We start from the raw sequence: 18,146 nt of genomic DNA on the forward strand, positions 1-18,146 counted from the left end.
TGTATCTTTAGTTGACTTTAGTAGACCTCAGAAGAATCCAGCCAGCTCTTGCCTATCAGTATTTAAAAATCACTTGTATAGATAATCATGTATTTTCATCTACCAAATAATATTTTTTAACTGTGGACTAGATAGGGCTATATGGCAAAATTTCAAAGGACTTTACCTATTTCAAAAGTATTCAAAGGATTTTACCTATTGTTTTTAGATTAGGCTTTATATCATGATTTCATGCTGGATATTTTTAATTATATGATATTTGTTGAAGGCAAGTATTCCTCAGAATCTACATTATTTGAAAAAAAAATTCCACCTGGTTTTTTGTTTGATGTTGATGATGATGCTGATGGTGTTTTCGCCTGAGACAGGGTTTCTCTGTGTAGCCCCATGTTTCCTGGAAGTCTCTGTAGACCAGACTGATCTTGAAATCACAGATATCTACCTGCCTTTGCCTCCCAAGTCTTAAGACTAAAGGTGTGTGCCAACACTCCACAGGCTACCTGTTTTTATAAAAGCATAGGCAATATCCTTTTGCAAAGCTCTACACATTTTAGCTTAAACACACTCATTTATGAGTCGTTTTGATCCTCTGCATTATGAATGAAGATTTTCCCCTATGGATTATGAAATATGGAGTGGGTGAGTCAGAGTCCTTTGTTTTAATGTACATAAATGTATTTCTACTTTTAGCTTTTTTGAATTTTCTCTATATAATTAATTTTAAGTTAGAGGAAACAAGATTTGTATGTAATTTCTTGTTAATTTTTGCAAAATTTCTATATATGTTTTGTTGTTGTAAAAATATAAAAATAAAATGGTAATGTTGGTCTTTTACCCCGCTAGGTCTGGCACCTCAGTGCCCCAAGATATCTGCTAGATATCTTGGCGGAAACACATCCCAGCCACACGCTTACCTACACTCAAACCCTCACATAAAAGAACACACAACACAATAGTCTTTGACCCAATTGATAAGATATTATTGCCCACTTAAACATACAAAGCCCGGTACCATCCATCCCTTAAGGATATTGATAATATCCTGTAAATACACAGAGTGGAATCTTAACATCACCTGCCATGGCTTCTCCCCTCTCTCCTTCTTCCCTGTCTCTTCTTCTCTCCCTCTTTCTCTCCTGTCTCCTCCTCTCTCTCCTCCTCTTCCTTCAAACTTCTCTCCCGCCCATCCTTCCTTCTCCTCCAATGACAGGCCTCCTTCTATCCTGTATCTGCCCCTCACCTGTACTTTACAAATTCAATGGCAAGGTTCTGGTGAAGTCACCTGATTCCGGAGTACATGACTAGGCAGCTGTCCTTGGGGCAGTGGAATTAGCATCAAAATACAGATAACTCCAGGACAAACCACAGCAATGTTTTCCTTCTTTCAACTATCTATATTACAGTCAAGTTAATAACAAGATTGCTATTAGTTCATAAGTGCCTGTATATTTCTCTCTTCTTTCAATAATTCTTAGATATCTAAAAATGTTTTTTCTTAGTTGCATGTGTTTTATTTTTTCTTTGTTGTTTTGTTTAACTCCAAAATAAAAATTTAAGTCTTTAATTGGATTATTTAGTCTAATTGCTTTGAGTTTAACTAACAATATTTTCATTATACCTACTATTCTGATATTGTCTCCACAAGATGTTATTTTTGTGCTTACGTTGCTTCTGTTTTGAATTAATTGTGGTGTGACATTCAGTTTGAAGGAATGATATGTACAATTTGTTGTACCTTTAGGCATTTTTATAATATAATACTTTGCAAAAATGTAATGTGATTTCATACCCAGAAAATTGGCATTGATAGTGTGTATATTTTATTATTTTGTGTGAGTATTTTATCTCTATGGATAGGTAGGTTTTGTCTGCAAATGTTTCTAAGCATCTCTCTCATCCTGTGAATCCACTGTGGTCTTTCTTACGTCCCTTAGCCTTATCCCTTTTACTGTTTCTAAGCCTCCATAATTGCAAATATGTTCTTCATCTCTATTATTTTATCATTTGGATGTTATGTTATCAAACTCATTTTCCGTGTAGCCTTATCCAATCAGATGTTGCTTAGTACAATTTCCTGGAGATATATTAAGGTAGCTTCACTTTTCAAATGTTCATTCCGGTATCCCCCTTTTTTTCCCCTCTCAAAGTATTTTTTATTATTTAAAAAAAATAACCATTTTAAGATCTTAGTTTATCTGATTAACTGAATATGAAATAACTAAGATGATATGAATAATGGCATAGACATGTGATTAAATAACAATTTCTTTGGAAAATGGCTGGGTGTTTTATATCAGGCTCTTGAGTCTCTCGGCATCACTGTGCACATGCTCCTTCCTACTACATGTTAGCGTGTTCACTAATTCTTGACATCACTGTAGAGCTTGGCTTTGTCCCTGTCTTATCATTCCAGGGGATGTGACATGACTCCTGATAGTCACATTTTAATGATGTGAACATCTTTTGATTATATTTATCAACAAAAACAAAATTTCATGTCAATGAAATGTCTGGTTTTTGTCTTTGTTGCATTCTGTTTTTGCTAATTTGTTTGTTCTTACACTTTATATCCATGAACTCTAAATGTGGTCAAGAAAAGTTGTTTTGCTCAACAAATTAATTATAATAATCTATTTTAATTTTCTCTTTAATTTTATAAGTAATGATTTGTAATAATTGTTTTTTTTATAACTTAGGCTGTTTTGTATACATACCGCTCTTTTGATTTGGACTAAACTTCATACTAGTATGGTTGTTTAGTGTATATATATATATATATATATATATATTTATATATATAAATTTTGTTTGTTTCTTGGTTTACATATACCCTGCTTATAATGTATCTAATGTTTCTTCATTCTTTACTGGACCCTCAAATTTATACTTTAAGAATTCTCTTGATATTTGCCTTAAGACCTGGTTTTAAAAGCCGTCATCAGTTTTATTTAGTTACTTTCTTTTAAAATAGGCAGTTCTCTTATATAAATGTTTACATTAATTCTATCACATAATTTCTCTCAAGAGAATTTTGTGTGAGTCTAAATGACAGTAAAATTTTATTTTCATAATATCTCTGAACAACTAGTTTTAGCTACTAAATCGATTATTTAATTGTTAAGACTGTAGTCATATGCAGTTATAAATAAATCATTATTCATAGTAGATTTCTGTGTCAATTCAGTTCCAAGCATTAACTTACCTTTCACTTATTCTCTCAGGAAAGACTAATTAAAAGCCTTCTTCTATAGAGCTCAGAGACTATGCTACAGAAGTTGTAAGTCTATTTCCTCTGTGAGAATGAAAACAGAAACTGTATACAATGTCACATAAATATTTGCTGTGGTGTCTTTAAATCAAAGATTTCCTTTGTGAATAAATATAATTGTACACACACAAATACACAATATACAAACACATATAAAATACACGTATGCATGGACATACACATATACATACACACAAATAAATATATGTCTTTTAGTGATGTAGTACTTCTCAAATTTAATAACAAATCATATTGTTTCCATGCTATTTACTGCCAGAATATGAACTAATGTATCACAGTATTATTTTTGCCAGACATAGTTAACACATATTTTTTATGTGCTGAACATTCTGATTCAGAATCTTTAAACTCTGAAGCATGTCAGAATATCAAATATCAATGACAAGGATGTTCCAAATGGAAGGAGAGATTAAGGGAACATTCTATGGTTGTTTCCTCAGTTTAATCCTTATTGTCATTATATATTTACTATATATTGAATTTAAAAACGTAGCATGTATTTCTTTGGGGGCATAGGTAGAATCACACCGAGACCTTCATATCTATAAGGCAAGTGATATTTCTTCTCAAATTTATCATACCTTAATGAGTTTTAATGAAGCAGAAATCCATCAATTATTTTATTATGTGGCAGGAACACCATTTATTCTACTTTATTTAAACTCTCAAAGCGAGGAGTATTGAATAAACTTCAGCAGAAAGCTAGAAGTACCAAATAAAGTTCATCAGTAGTCCTACTATTGGAAATACAAAATATTATATTTTCATATATAACTGTCATAAATGAGCACCTTCCCATCCCCTCCTTTTGTCTCAGTCACAAACTTCAGAGGCATGCTTTCCCTTGAACTCGCTAGCGATGCAGACCAGAAAAGCGGATAGTCTTTATTCTCTTTCCCATCCTCAAATTCCAATTCTCTGTCTTTCCACAGCTTTGTTGTAGGAGACCTGATGATGGTGCCTCCCCTTCCCTGCTCCCATTCCCAGGAGACTATGTACGTCTTCTCTTACAGCCTTCTTGATTCATACCATCCCTATGTCTCAGCCACCAACGTCAAGGGGCTGTATCTCTGCCTACCCATTGGTCACTCTAGTCAGGGAATGCGAGAAGCAATCCAAAGTCTTCTCATGCCTCTTCCACTCTGATTCCCTGCCTTTTAGAAGAGGACCTGATGACCTTCTGAAGCTTCCTTTAATCTCTTCTTTCCCAACTTTCCTCCCTCCTGTGAACTCTCTCATACCCACACTTTCTAGTATGAGCCTATTCTTTCATGTCATTTCATAACTCAAAGAAAAACATTCCACCCAGTACCCCAAAGTGGTCACAGGTGGCAGAGCCCCAGAAGCACTCCTTACCAGATAACCCACAATTATCACATTCTCCTAAGATCTGGAGATGGCAACAGAAACCAAGTAATGGAAAACCCATCAAACAAAGACAAAATCTGATATTAACACTCAGATTTACAATCATCCCAAATCCATAGGCTTAGACACCACCATAAAAAGAAAATGAATAACATCCTTACCAGATAACCCACAATTACACATTCGATTTTTGTTTTATAGTTCTCTGAAGCACAGTTCTGCTTAAACTTTGAAACCTAAAGTTAGCCATCAACATAATGCTCGTCCTGACCTCACAACTGTGTATTGCAGTAATACCCCATTACCTCTTTTCACCTTCACTCTCTCCTCCTCTTTCTCTTTCTCCTTTCCACTTCTTAGTTACTTTTATGTACTGAGAGAGCAATGGACCAAAGAAGGACAACATGGAAATGTAAATAAATAGCGTAATTAGCAAAAAAGTAAATAAAGGAAAAAAAACCCAAACAGATAAGCAAATGAAAAAAGGTATCGAGACAGTGTGTTGGTCAAATACTGAAGTGTTGATTTGGATGATCCAGGCCTAGGCATGAGCTAGACATGTATGGAATGATTTGTAAACTCTTACTGATGATCTCTTATTGTGACAGGCCAAGCAACCTGTGTGTCCCAAAATATGTCTTGTTTTTCAGGCCCTCAGGTTTGGTTTTGAATTTCTGATTTCTGTGTGAGATTAATGCTTTCCCCTGGCTTCCCCCTCATAGCTTTTCTACTATGGAACAATATTGCTGTCTCTCATCAATCATTATTCACTGTAAACTTATTGACTTGCATCCATTCATGTTTCCTAATTCATCTGTGTACCTTAGAAGAGTTCCCTAGTCACATTATTTCCCTCGTATTATAGTAGGCCTAACAACACTGCTTATCTATCCATGACAACCACACAGAGACATTTATCATGGATCTAGGCAAGCTCCTCATTGCTTGTTAAGTGCTCAAAGCATTCCTTGATTTTATCTGCCTTGATTTTATTCCATACTCAAGTTCCTGCTTATAGATGTATTAATCAAGTCACAATAACTTTGTATATTTTAGCCTCTGAAATTCTCATTTCTAACACATAAAAATTACTATATCACTTCTATCCAAACTTCACAAAGCACACTTATGATACAGAATCAATTATGAAGAAAATAAGAATAATTAACTTCAATAATTAGAAATATATGAATGTTAATGCATTACCCAAAGTATAAAAACTATTTTGTATTAATATGGAGGTCTGGGTTATAAAACTAGTCTCCCAGGTTTATTCTATCTGGGTCTATGTAAGACATTACATTGATTTAAGAATTGAACTGAATGCATTGACTCCACTCAGCTATCTACCATGCTCTTACTGTAGCTTATGAAGAAATTAACATAACAAACACAGAGTGAAGAAATATACATTGCTCTCAAATTTGTCCTTCTTTCCCGTAGATAGTTGTGCTTCTGTCTGCATTTTATAAAAATATTTTTATGTGTATGAGTGATTAGCAATCATGTATGTTTGTATAGCTCATGGATACTTTGTTCCCTTGAAAGTCAAAAGAGGGACTGCAGTTTACAGACAGTTGTGAGCTTCCTTGAGGGTGCCTTACTCACTCTTGAGTATTGGAGTGAAAGCTCAAGGTTAGAGAAGTGGCTCATCCATGAAAGGCTAAACTCATAACCAAAAGCATCAGAATTAAGCTTTATGTCTAGGTAAATTATGAATATGCATTTTCCAGGGAGCACATTTTTATCATAAAAAGTTTTAAATTACTCAATTTTGGGCAAACATACATTTTTTAAAAGAAAATAAGTAATGCATGTTTAAGAACTCTCCTTTCTCTGGTATGATGTGTCAGGTGTTATAATTAGTTTGTCTAAAACCATTAACAAATTGAATGCAGAATGCTTTGGCTGCCAAAGCTGGCACCAGGTATTCATTAGAGACTGGATCTAGTCTAGAGAGAAAATAAATGGACAGAGGCTGCACATGACCCTGAGCTAGGTCTATGCTCCCTGAGTTTACCTTCCTTTCAGGAAATGCATGAGGGCTAATATCCTCAAATGCCCAGTTGTGAAATGGATGGAGCCAGGAAAGGAGTTGTGTTTGGAGAGAATATGTGAATGCATTTAGTCTGCATCATATTTTGAATGCCCAGCTATAGAAGTTGTCTTTCATTCCATGATTGGTGAGTTTAACTATGACTTGTGGATTTTCTAAAGTGCCACATATAGCCCAACAGGATAAATTTCCTGGTCGGGGACGTGGTGGCCGTGGTGGATTCATGTTTCGTGCCCATTCAGCCTATGTTCAAATAATGCTCAAGAAATTAACATGAGTTTTTACCACATAGTGCTTAATATTTTTTTGTGTGTGCAATTTTTACACTGTAAGTCAGAAATTTACAAATGTCAAGATCAGTGACAGAAATCATAGACTGGGCATGTTTGACTGATTGGAAAAGAATGTTCCCTGAGTTGATACTGTTTGATGTCACATACTTGGTTTTCTATCTCAAAAGTTGTCCGCATTTGCCTGGATTTAAGAATGTCATTCAATGATTTGTAAATATATAATATCCTGGACTTTTTGTTGCTTCATTGTAAAATGGATGTATTTATAAAGGAGGTCTGGAAGCTGTTTGTTTTATTATGTGAAGGCGGAACTCTTCTACAGGTCCTGGACCTATCACTAAACAGCAATGAACACAGTGTTTGTTCTATTCTGTTCTGATGCACTCTTAGGCAGAACGCTTTCCAAGTTGTTGCTGTGGATGGAGTCTGCAGTGGAATTCTTCAGTGCTTCTCTGCTGAAGACTGCATGGATTGGCTCCAAGCAATAGCAACTAACATTTCAAACCTCACAAAGCACAATGTAAGTACTGATTCAAGGAATAAATGTCTAACCAGAAAGTCTTTCAACATTTGTAGGTTTATTCAGTGGCATTTAACTTTGCTACATTTATTAGTGCCATTCTAAGAATGATCTTCCTTTTGCTTCCTGGGAAAGTGGTGCTGACACACAAGAGAAAAATCATTTCAGCATGAAAACCCAGGCAGAACTGGCCTGTGAAAAATCCTCACAGGTTTCTTTTGCTCAGTGCCTAAAGCATCTGCTTTAAGTAAACATGATATAGAATTTGGCATGAAAATAGTCTGTTTAAGTAAGAGCACCCTTTCAAGCAAGCTGAGTTATAATTTCAAGGAAATGTTATTGGTTTGTCTTGGGTGACCCTAGGACTGTGGCAGAGAATGTGTGAATTAGAAGATCCAGGTAAAAGATATTAATGTAGAGACTGAAGGATTCTAGTTTCAGAGACTGTGGTGCTCTGTGGACCCAAGGTTATTGAATGGATGTCATTATGGGTTGTAAGAACCTGGGCAGAATGTTAAGGTCTCTGTCAATAGAAATAGCTTCCTTCCTGACCTGTATTTCTCACATCCTTCTTCTCTCATTTCCTGTGTGGTTTTGTGGTCATAATGTCTTTGTTACCACTGCATTGAAATAATTTATCCTTTCTTGGTATTCTAGGTAGATAGTCTGAAGTTTGAAATCATAAACCAGGAAGAAATATAAAGCTTTGGCTATAAAATGCTTTTTGGGCAAACACAAGGACCTGGATTTGTACACAGAACACATGAGAAAAAGCAGAGTACCCTATAACTTTAATAAGCTCTGGGGAACAGAAACAGTCCAGTCACTGGCACTTACTAGCTAGGATGCATGGAGCATTTGGCAGGCATCAGACAAGTGGATGTACTGCAGAGACCTGATGAGAACCAGCTGAGGTTGCTCTGGAGCATCAATACACATTCATCTACACCTCAGCATCAATAAAAGTACATTTACACAGACATACCCACCCACTATGTCATGTTGTTCAATGATGCTAGTATTATAAAAGATTGTTCCAGTAACCTAGAATCAGTCAGGGGCAGGACCCTTCCACTTTCTGCCTGTGCCCAGAGTTGAAATCCAGTTGCCAGGCTCACTGGCACACCTGAGAGCAGAGGTAAGACCAACTCTTCTGCTCCAAGTGACTGGCCTGGAGTCCTCAGGACACACAAACACAGGTTCAGTCTAGGACAGGACCCTTCCAATTTCTGCCTGCACCCTCAGCTAAACTAGTCCCACAGTTCTCTGTACACAGATCTGGGTGAAAGAAAACAGGTATGGAGGAGTGCTGACACACAGGCTTATAGCACGGTCAAGCCACTGTCAGAGACAGCAAGAAAAGGTAACACCAGAGACAACCTGATGGCGAGAGGCAAGTGTAGGAACCTAAGCAACAGAAACCAAGACTACTTGGCATCATCAGAGTCCAGTTCTCCCACCAAAGCAAATACTGAATATCCAAACACACTGGAAAAGCAAGATTCAGATTGAAAATCCCATCTCATGATGATGATAGAGGACTTTAAAAGGACATAAAGAACTACCTTAGAGAAATACAGAACAACACAGGTAAACAAATAGAAGCTCTTAAGAAGAAGAACAAAAATGCCTTAAAGAATTACAGGAAAACACAACCAAGCAGGTGAAGGAATTGAACAAAAACATCCAGGATTTAAATATGGAAATAAGAACAATAAAGAAATCACAATGACAAACAACCCTAGAGATAGAAAACCTAGGAAAGAGATCAGGAGTCATAGACTCAAGCATCACCAACAGAATACAAGAGATAGAAGACAGAATCTCAGGGTAGAAGATACCATAGATAACATTGACACAGCTATCAAAGAAAATGTAATACACAAAATCTCCTAACCCAAGGAAATCTAGGATATGGTGAAAAGGTCAAACTTACAGATAATAGGCATGGAAAAGAACAAAGATTCCCAACTTAAAGGGCCAATAAATATCTTCACCAAAATTATAGATGAAAACATTTCTAACCTAAAGAAAAATATACCCATAATCATAGAAGAAGCCTAAAGAATTCCATATAGATTGAACTAGAAAGGAAATTCCTCCCATTGCATAATAGTCAAAACACCAAATGCACAAAACAAAGAAAGAATAATAAAAACAGTAAGGGAAAAAGGGCAAGCAATATAAATTCAGAGCTATCAGAATTACACCAGATTTCTCATCAGAGACTATAACAGCAAGAAGATCCAGGACAGATGCCATACATACCCTAAGAGAACACAAATGCCAGCCCTGTCTACTTTATCCTGCCAAACTCCAATTAGCAAAGATGGAGAAACCAAAATATTCCATGACAAAAGCAAACTTACACAAAATCTTTCTGCAAATACAGCCCTACAAATGGTCATAGATGGAAAACTACAATAAAAGGTGGGAAACTACACCCTAAAAAATTAAGAAAGTAATCTCCTTGCAACAAACCCAAAAGATGAGAGCCACACAAACATAATTTTACTTCTAACAACAAAAATAACAGGAAATAATGATCACTATTCCTTAATATCTCTTAACATCAGTAGACTCAATTACCCAATAAAAAGACACAGACTAAGATACTGGATATGTAAAGAGGACCGAGCATTTTGCTGCATACAGGAAACACATGTCAGTGACAAAGACAGACACTACCTCAGAGTAAAAAGGCTGGAAAACAATTTTCCAAGCAAATGGTCACAAGAAACAAGCTGGAGTAGCCATTCTAATATTGAAAAAAAATAGACTTTCAACTGAAAGTCATGAAAAAATATAAGGATGGACAATTCATATTCATCAAAGGAAAAATCCATGAAGATGAATTCTCGATCCTGATATCTATGCTCCAAATGCAAGGCCACCTCCATTCATAAAAGAAAATTTACAAAAGCTCAAACTACACATTGCACCTCACACAATAATAGTGAGAGATTTCAACACCCCATTCTCATCAATGGACAGATCATGGAAATAGAAACTAAACAGAGACATAGAGAAACTAACAGAAGTTATGAACCAAATGGATTTAACAGATATTTATAGATGTATCATCCTAAAACAAAAGAATATACCATCTTCTCAGCACCTCATGGTACCTTCACAAAACTGACCATATAATTGGTCAAAATCAGGCATGAATAAATACAAAGAGTTTGAAATGTTACCATCAATTCTATCTGATCACCATGGACTAAGACTTGTCTTGAACAACAACAACAACAACAACAACAACAACAACAACAACAACAACAACAACGAACTACAGAAAGCCCACATACACATGAAAGGTGAACAACGTTCTATTCAATAATAACTTTTTCAAGGAAGAAATAAAGAAATTAAAGACTTTTTATAAATTAATAGAAATGAAGCCACAACATACCCAAACTTATTAGACACAATCGAAGCAGTGCTAAGACAAATCTCATACCTCTGAGTGCCTCAAAAAAGAAAATGGAGAGAGCATACATTAGCAGAGTGACAGCACACCTAAAAGCTCTAGAACAAAAAGAAGAAAATACATCCAAGAGGAGTAGAATTCAGGAAATAATCAAACTCAGGGCTGAAATGAACAAAGTAGAAACAAAAAGAACTATACAAAGAATGAACAAAACCAGAAGCTGGTTCTTTGAGAAAATCAGCAAGATAGATAAATGCTTTGCCAAACTAACCAGAGAGTACAGAGAGAGGGAGTATCCAAATCAACAAAATCGGAAATGAAAAGGGAGAGATAACAACAGAAGCTGAGGAAATTCAAAAAATCATAGGATTCTACCTAAAGAAAAGCCAATATTCATCAAAACTGGAAAGTCTGGATCAAATAGACAATTTTCTAGACAGATACCAGGTACTAAAGGAAATCAGGATCAGGTAAACCATTTAATCAGTCCCATTACTCCTAAGGAAATAGAAGCAGTTATTAAAAGTCACCTAATCAAAAAAAGTCAAGGCCCAGATGGGTTTAGCACAGTGTTCTATTGGACCTTCATAGAAGACCTAATACCAATATTGTCCTCAGAAGATGGAAAGACCTTCCATACTCATGTATTGGGAGGATTAATATAGTAAAAATGGCCATTTTGCCCAAGGCAATCAACAGATTCAATGAAATCCCTATCAAAATTCCAACTCAATTATTCATAGAGCTGGAAAGAGCTATTTCCAAATTTATTTGGAATAACAAAAAACCCAGGATAGTGAAAACTATCCTCAAAAATAAAAGAACTTATGGGGGAATCACCATTCCTGACCTCAAGCAGTATTACAGAGCAATAGTGATAAAAGCTGAGTGGTACTGGTACAGAAATCGGCAGATGGATCAATGGAATAGAACTAAAGACCTAGACATGAACCCAATCACCTATGGTCACCTGATCTTTGACAAAGGAGCCAAAACCATCCAGTGGAAAAAAATAGAGCATTTTCAACAAGTGGTGCTGGTTCAACTGGAGGTCAACATGTAGAACAATGCAAATTGATCCGATTTCATCACCCTGTACAAAGCTTAAATCCAAGTTGATCAAAGACCTCCACATAAAACCAGATACACTTAAACTAAGAGAAGAAAATGTAGGGAAGAGCCTCCAACTGAACACCAATGGCTTATACTCTAAGAGTAAGAATTGACAAATGGCACCTCATAAAACTGCAAAGCTTCTGAAAGGGCACTGTCATTAGGACAAAATGGCAACAAATAGATTGGGAAAAGATCCTTAACCAACCCTACATCCGATAGAGTGCTAATATCCAACATGTACAAAGACCTCAAGAAGTTACACTCCAGAGAGCCAATAACCTTATTGTAATGGGGTACACAGCTAAACAAAGAATTCTCAGCTGAGGAATATTGAATTGCTGAGAAGCACCCAAAGAAATGTTCAACATCTTTAGTCATCAGGGAAATGCAAATCAAAACAACCCTGAGATTCTACCTCACACCAGTCAGAATGGATAAGATCGAAAATTCAGGCGACAGCAGATGCTGGCAAGGATATGGAGAAATAGGAACATTCCTCTATTGTTGGTGGGATTGCAGACTGGTACAACCATTCTGGAAATCAGTCTGGAGGTTCTTCAGAAAATGGACATTGAACTACCTGAGGACCCAGCTATACCTCTCTTGGGCATATACCCAAAAGATGCTCCAACATATAACAAAGACACATGCTCCACTATGTTCATAGCGGCCTTATTTATAATAGCCAGAAGCTGGAAAGAAATCAAATGCCATTCAAAAGAGGAATGGATACAGAAAATGTGGTACATCTACACAATGGAGTACTACTCAGCTATCAAAAACAATGACCTCATGAAATTCATAGGCAAATCGATGGAACTAGAAAATATCATCCTGAGTGAGGTAACCCAAACACAAAAAACATACATGGTATGGTAAACACTCACTGACAAGTGGATATTACAAAAGCTTGAATTACCCAACAATCCATAGACCACATTAAGCTCAAGAAGGACCATCAAAGTGAGGATGCTTCAGTCCTTCTTAAAAGGGTGAACAAAATTATTCATTGGAGGAGTTATGGAGACAAAGTTTGGACTTAGGGAATGACTATATAGCCACCAAACCTAGACAATATTGATGAAGCCAAGAAGTGTGTGCTGACAGGAGCCTGACATAGCTGTCTTCAGAGAGGCTCAGCCAGAGAGTGAGCAATACAGAGGTGATTGCCAGCAGCAAACTTTTGAACTGAGAACAGGGTCTCCATTAAGAAAGGATTGAAGGAGCCGAAGGGACTTGTGACCCCATAAGAACCAACCAACCAGAGCTCCCAGGGACTAAACCACTACTCAAATAGAACACATGGACAGATTCATGGCTCTAGCTGCATATATATAGCAGAGGATGTCCATATTGGGCACCAATGGGAGGAGGAGCCCTTTGTCCTGTCAAAGCTGGACCCCCCAGTATAGGAGAATGTCAGGACAGGGAGGCAGGAAGAAGAAGGTGGTTGTGGAGGGGAACACTCTTATAGAAGAAAAGAGAGGTGGATGGGATAGGGAGCTTATGGCAAAGAAACCAGGAAGGGGAATAACATTTGAAATGTAAATTAAAAATATCCAATGAAAAAAAGAAATTGCTTAAGTAAAAAAAATGAGATCCTAAATGTTCCAAAATGATAGTTTTTCCTTTAATTCATTATTTTAATTCATTTTACATCCCAATAGCTGCCCCCTTTCCTTGTCCCTCCTCACATAATCTCTCCCCCAAATACCCTCCTCTTCTCCTCTGAGAGGATGGGTGTCCTCCACACTGGCACATCCAGTCTCTGAAGGGCTATGCACGTCTTCTCCCATGGAGGCCAAACAAGGCAGCCTGGTTAGGGGATCAGATTCCATAGATAAGCACCAGCTTTAGGAACGGTCACTGATCCAGTTGCTGGGTGACCTATATAAAAACTGAGCTGTACATCTGCTACATAGGGTCTGGGAGCCCTTGTATGCTCTTTGGTTGGTGCCTCAGTCTATGAGAACCCCCATGGGTCCTGGTTAAATTACTCTGTTGGTCCTCCTGTGGTGTTCCTATCCTTTTCAAGGCCTTCAATCCTGTTTAATTTTTAATTGTTGAATATTAAAAAAATTAATTGCTCTTCCCTTTACTAGTCTTCTGGTCATTTCAACCTCTGAGAAGTTTCACAAATTTTGTGACTTGTTTCTCATTGATTTCTAGCTTATCGCATAGGACATAAGATATAAGAAACTATTTCTTTAACACTATAAAGGTTTGCTTTGTGACATTAAATGTTATCTGAGCACTGAGAACCCCCACTATGGTTTTTATTAGAGCTGTCTGTAAGTCTATGTCCAGTAGTAGTCTTTTGTCTTTTGGAAAGTCAATACAATGCCAAAACTTATAGATGTAAAGTTAGTAGTACAACTTCATGGTGAAGTATATTCTGTATGAACATAAAGTTGTCTTGTCTTCTGACTAATATTGATCTATAGTCTATTTTTTCAGATGTAATCATTATATGTACATATGAACAAATGACATCATTTCAAGTATGATTGTTACAAGTTACAATTTCTCATATTATGTTAATATTTTTGAAATTTTTATATGCTTATCAATAATTTGTGTGGAATTTTTACATATTATTTTCCATTTTTGATATTTTTAGAGAAATGCAATCATTTTTATTAATAATTAGCAGCCACACTACCTCAATATTCTGGTGAATATTTGTTAAATAACAGCAAAAACTGATAAATTCTAAATATTTATGCAAGGTTTCATTTCTAGAACTTCCTTAGAATAAAAAAAAGGAAGAAACTTGAATTAACAGCTACCTGACCTAGCTAGGTTTCTGTAAGGAAAATGTGACTTTCTCCTTTTGTACTTTTATAATTCAACACTGATGTAGTTGTACTAACATATACTATAATCATAATATTTGTTAGTGAGAGCTGACTAGAAGAACAAAATTATATATATATATATATATATATATATATATATATGTAGAGAGACAGAGACAGAGACAGAGCACTGAAATAATAGATAAGTCATATTATAGTCATGGCAGAGTAGGCATGTTAGTCTCTCAGCAAATTAAATAAGATGTCCAAGTAAATGTCACCTTAACACAGCTGACAGTCACCCAAGAAGAAAGTTACAACTGAGATGTTTCCTAGAATAGGCTGTACTGTGGGTACACTGTGGGAGTTGTAATGGAGTATAAGCTGATGGAGAATGGCCCAGCCTACTATGGTAGGCACGATTCATTGGACAGGTGACCCCAGACTTTATGAGAAGGTAACTAAGCCGAGCCTGAGTGACCTAAGAGTCAACGGGTTTTCTCTATGGCTTTTGGGTAAAGTGCCTGTGCAACTTCCTGCCTTCACTCCATCATGATAGACTGTGGAGTATAAATCAAATGAATTCTGAACTTTCCTGTAGTCAGAATGCTTTACCACAGCTTTTCAAAGGAAAACAACACCAAGAGTTCAGAGATGGTGTCTATTTTCTACATTTCATGGTGAGCACTTGACAGGGAGGAGATTGAGCCACAAAGTTGGTATCTCTTTTCTACAACAGCTTCTGCACCTTTGCTTTCTCTCTATCAGAGTCCTAGGTTTGCAGGTGGTATCACTTGGCTCAGTCCTTTAACTAAACATGTCTTCCAAGAAGCAGATTTTCTAAGAGCGCCCTTAGGATCTAGACCACTGACAATTTGAATCTGTCTGTGAAGAAAGTATTATTTAAAGCTTAGCAGTCCACTCTTATTTTAAAAGGCATTTCTCAGGCATACGGAGCCATGGTTCATGAGTAATGTATCCTTATGATTGTGGTCAAGAAACATAAAGTCACATTCTCATAAGGTATTGGCACAGAAACCAAAGAGATATAGAATTACCATCGTCATATGTGGTTTTAGCAGGACACCACTAAATTAACAAAGTTTTGAAGGAAAACAGAACATCACTTTTGCTCAAGCAATGTGGCTTGGTCAACCTGATGGATACTCAATCTATTTGTGTTTGTTTAGGCACATCTTAATCTTCCTCTGTCTGTATTAGCACAACAGTGTACTTCAGTTTTGTAAAATAGTATCAACCCCAGAACATTTAAAAAGCAACAGAAATACAGGACAGTTGGCTACAGCAGCTTGCCTGTCTTTGTTTGAAAAAAGATACAATATATTTACGAAGATCTTTCTGGGGCCAAAAGCAAACTCTGCAGTTACTCTGGTTGAAAGGGACAATTGCTTTTAAGAAGGAGCTGTGACTTCATAAGTCGGTAAGATTTGCAAATTTTGTCTAATTCCTGATTTCAAACTTCTGAGTTTCATCAATGATTTCACAAGTATTATGTAACAACTGAGGGAATAGGAAGGAACAGAGGCAAAGGAACAAGTGACCACAAGTATTTTTTCCAAAAATGGAATGATCTATATTATAATTCTACCAATATTAAACATGTGTGTGTATGTGTGTGCGTAAATATGTGTGGGTTCATTCCAAGTGTAGATACATGTATATAGATGCAAAAATGGAATGATCTATTATAATATTATTAAAATTAAACAGTATGACACTACTGGGGGTGTGTCTCTGTAAATGTACATGTGTTCATATGTAGGTGTAGATACATGTGTATAGATGCAAAAAAATGGAATGATATATATTATAATACTACCAACATTAAACAATGTGACAGTAGTTTGAATGTGTCTGTCTGTGTAAATGTATGTGTGTTAATGTAAAGTATAGATACATATGTATACATGCAAATATGGAACAATCTTTTTTGTATATTTTTATTTACATTCCAAATGTTATTCCCTTTCCAGGATTCCCATCCATAAAGTCCTTATCCCATCCACCTCCGCCTTCTTCTATAAGGGTGTTCCCCCTCCCCCACCTTTCCCCTTTCTGCCACCCTGCTCTGATATTCCCCTAAACTGGGGGGAGTCCAGCTTTGGCAGGACCAAAGTCTTCTCCTCCCATTAGTGCCCAAAGTGGCCATTCTCTGCTACATATGCAAATGGAGCCATGTGTCTGTTCATGTGTACTCTTTGGGTAGTGGTTTAGTCCCTGGGAGCTCTGGCTGGATGGTATTGTTGTTCTAATGGGGTTGCAAGCCCCTTCAGTTCCTTCAATCCTTTCTCTAACTCCTCCAATGGGGACACTGTTCTCAGTTCAATGATTTGCTGTTGGCATTTGCCTCTGTATCTGTCACTCTCTGGCTGAGCCTCTCAGGAGACAGCTATATCAGGCTCCTGTCAGCATACATTTTTTGACTTCATCAATATTATCTAGGTTTGCCCCACTTGGGAGCTAGCATACACACACACACACACACACACACACACACACACACACACACACACGTATATATACATATATATATACATATATATATATATATATATATATACACACACATGTATCCAAACTTTGTCTCCATATTTCCTCCTATGAAATTTTTGTTCCCCCTCTTAAGAAGGACTGAAGCATCCACATTATGGTTGTCTATCTTGAGCTTAATGTGGTCTATGGATAGTATCTTGGGTAATTCAAACTTTTGAGCTATTATCCACATATGAGTGAGTGCATACCATACCATGTGTGGTTTTTTTGTGATTGGGTTACCTTGCTTAGGATATTTTCTAGTTTGATCCATTTGCTTATGAATTTCATGAAGTCATTGTTTTTGATAGCTGAGTAGTACTCCATTGTGTACATGTACATTTTCTGTATCCACTGCACTGTTGAAAGACATGTGGGTGCTTTCCAGCTTCTGGCTATTATAAATAAGGCTGCTATGAACATAGTGGAGCATGTGTCCTTGTTATATGTTGGAGCATCATTTGGGTATATGCCGAAAAATGGTATAGTTGGATCTTGACGTAATTTTTTAGAAACCACCAAAACAATTTCCAAAGTGGTTGTACAGGTTTACATTCATACCAGCTAGGGAGGTATATTCCTCTTGCTTCACATCCTTGCCAGAATCTGTTGTTACCTGAATTTTTTTATCTTAGCCATTCTGACTGGTGTGAGGTGGAGTCTCAGGTTTATTCGATTTGCATTTTCCTGATGACTAAGGATGTTGAACATTTCTTTAGG

The 18,146-nt window shown here is 36.6% G+C and overlaps 1 protein-coding gene across 2 annotated transcripts in view; it reads left to right on the forward strand.

Moving 5' to 3' along the window:
• Positions 1–18,146, forward strand: part of Sntg1 (syntrophin, gamma 1) — an 841,911-nt gene that overhangs the window by 599,995 nt on the left and 223,770 nt on the right. For both annotated transcript variants that reach the window (NM_001411862.1, XM_087550418.1), the window contains 1 exon segment: positions 7,397–7,526. In NM_001411862.1, coding sequence (NP_001398791.1) covers positions 7,397–7,526 — 130 coding nt within the window.

This window comes from Rattus norvegicus, chromosome 5, assembly GCF_021556685.1.
Source record: "Rattus norvegicus strain SHRSP/BbbUtx chromosome 5, alternate assembly SHRSP_T2T, whole genome shotgun sequence".
NCBI classification, from domain to species: domain Eukaryota; kingdom Metazoa; phylum Chordata; class Mammalia; order Rodentia; family Muridae; genus Rattus; species Rattus norvegicus.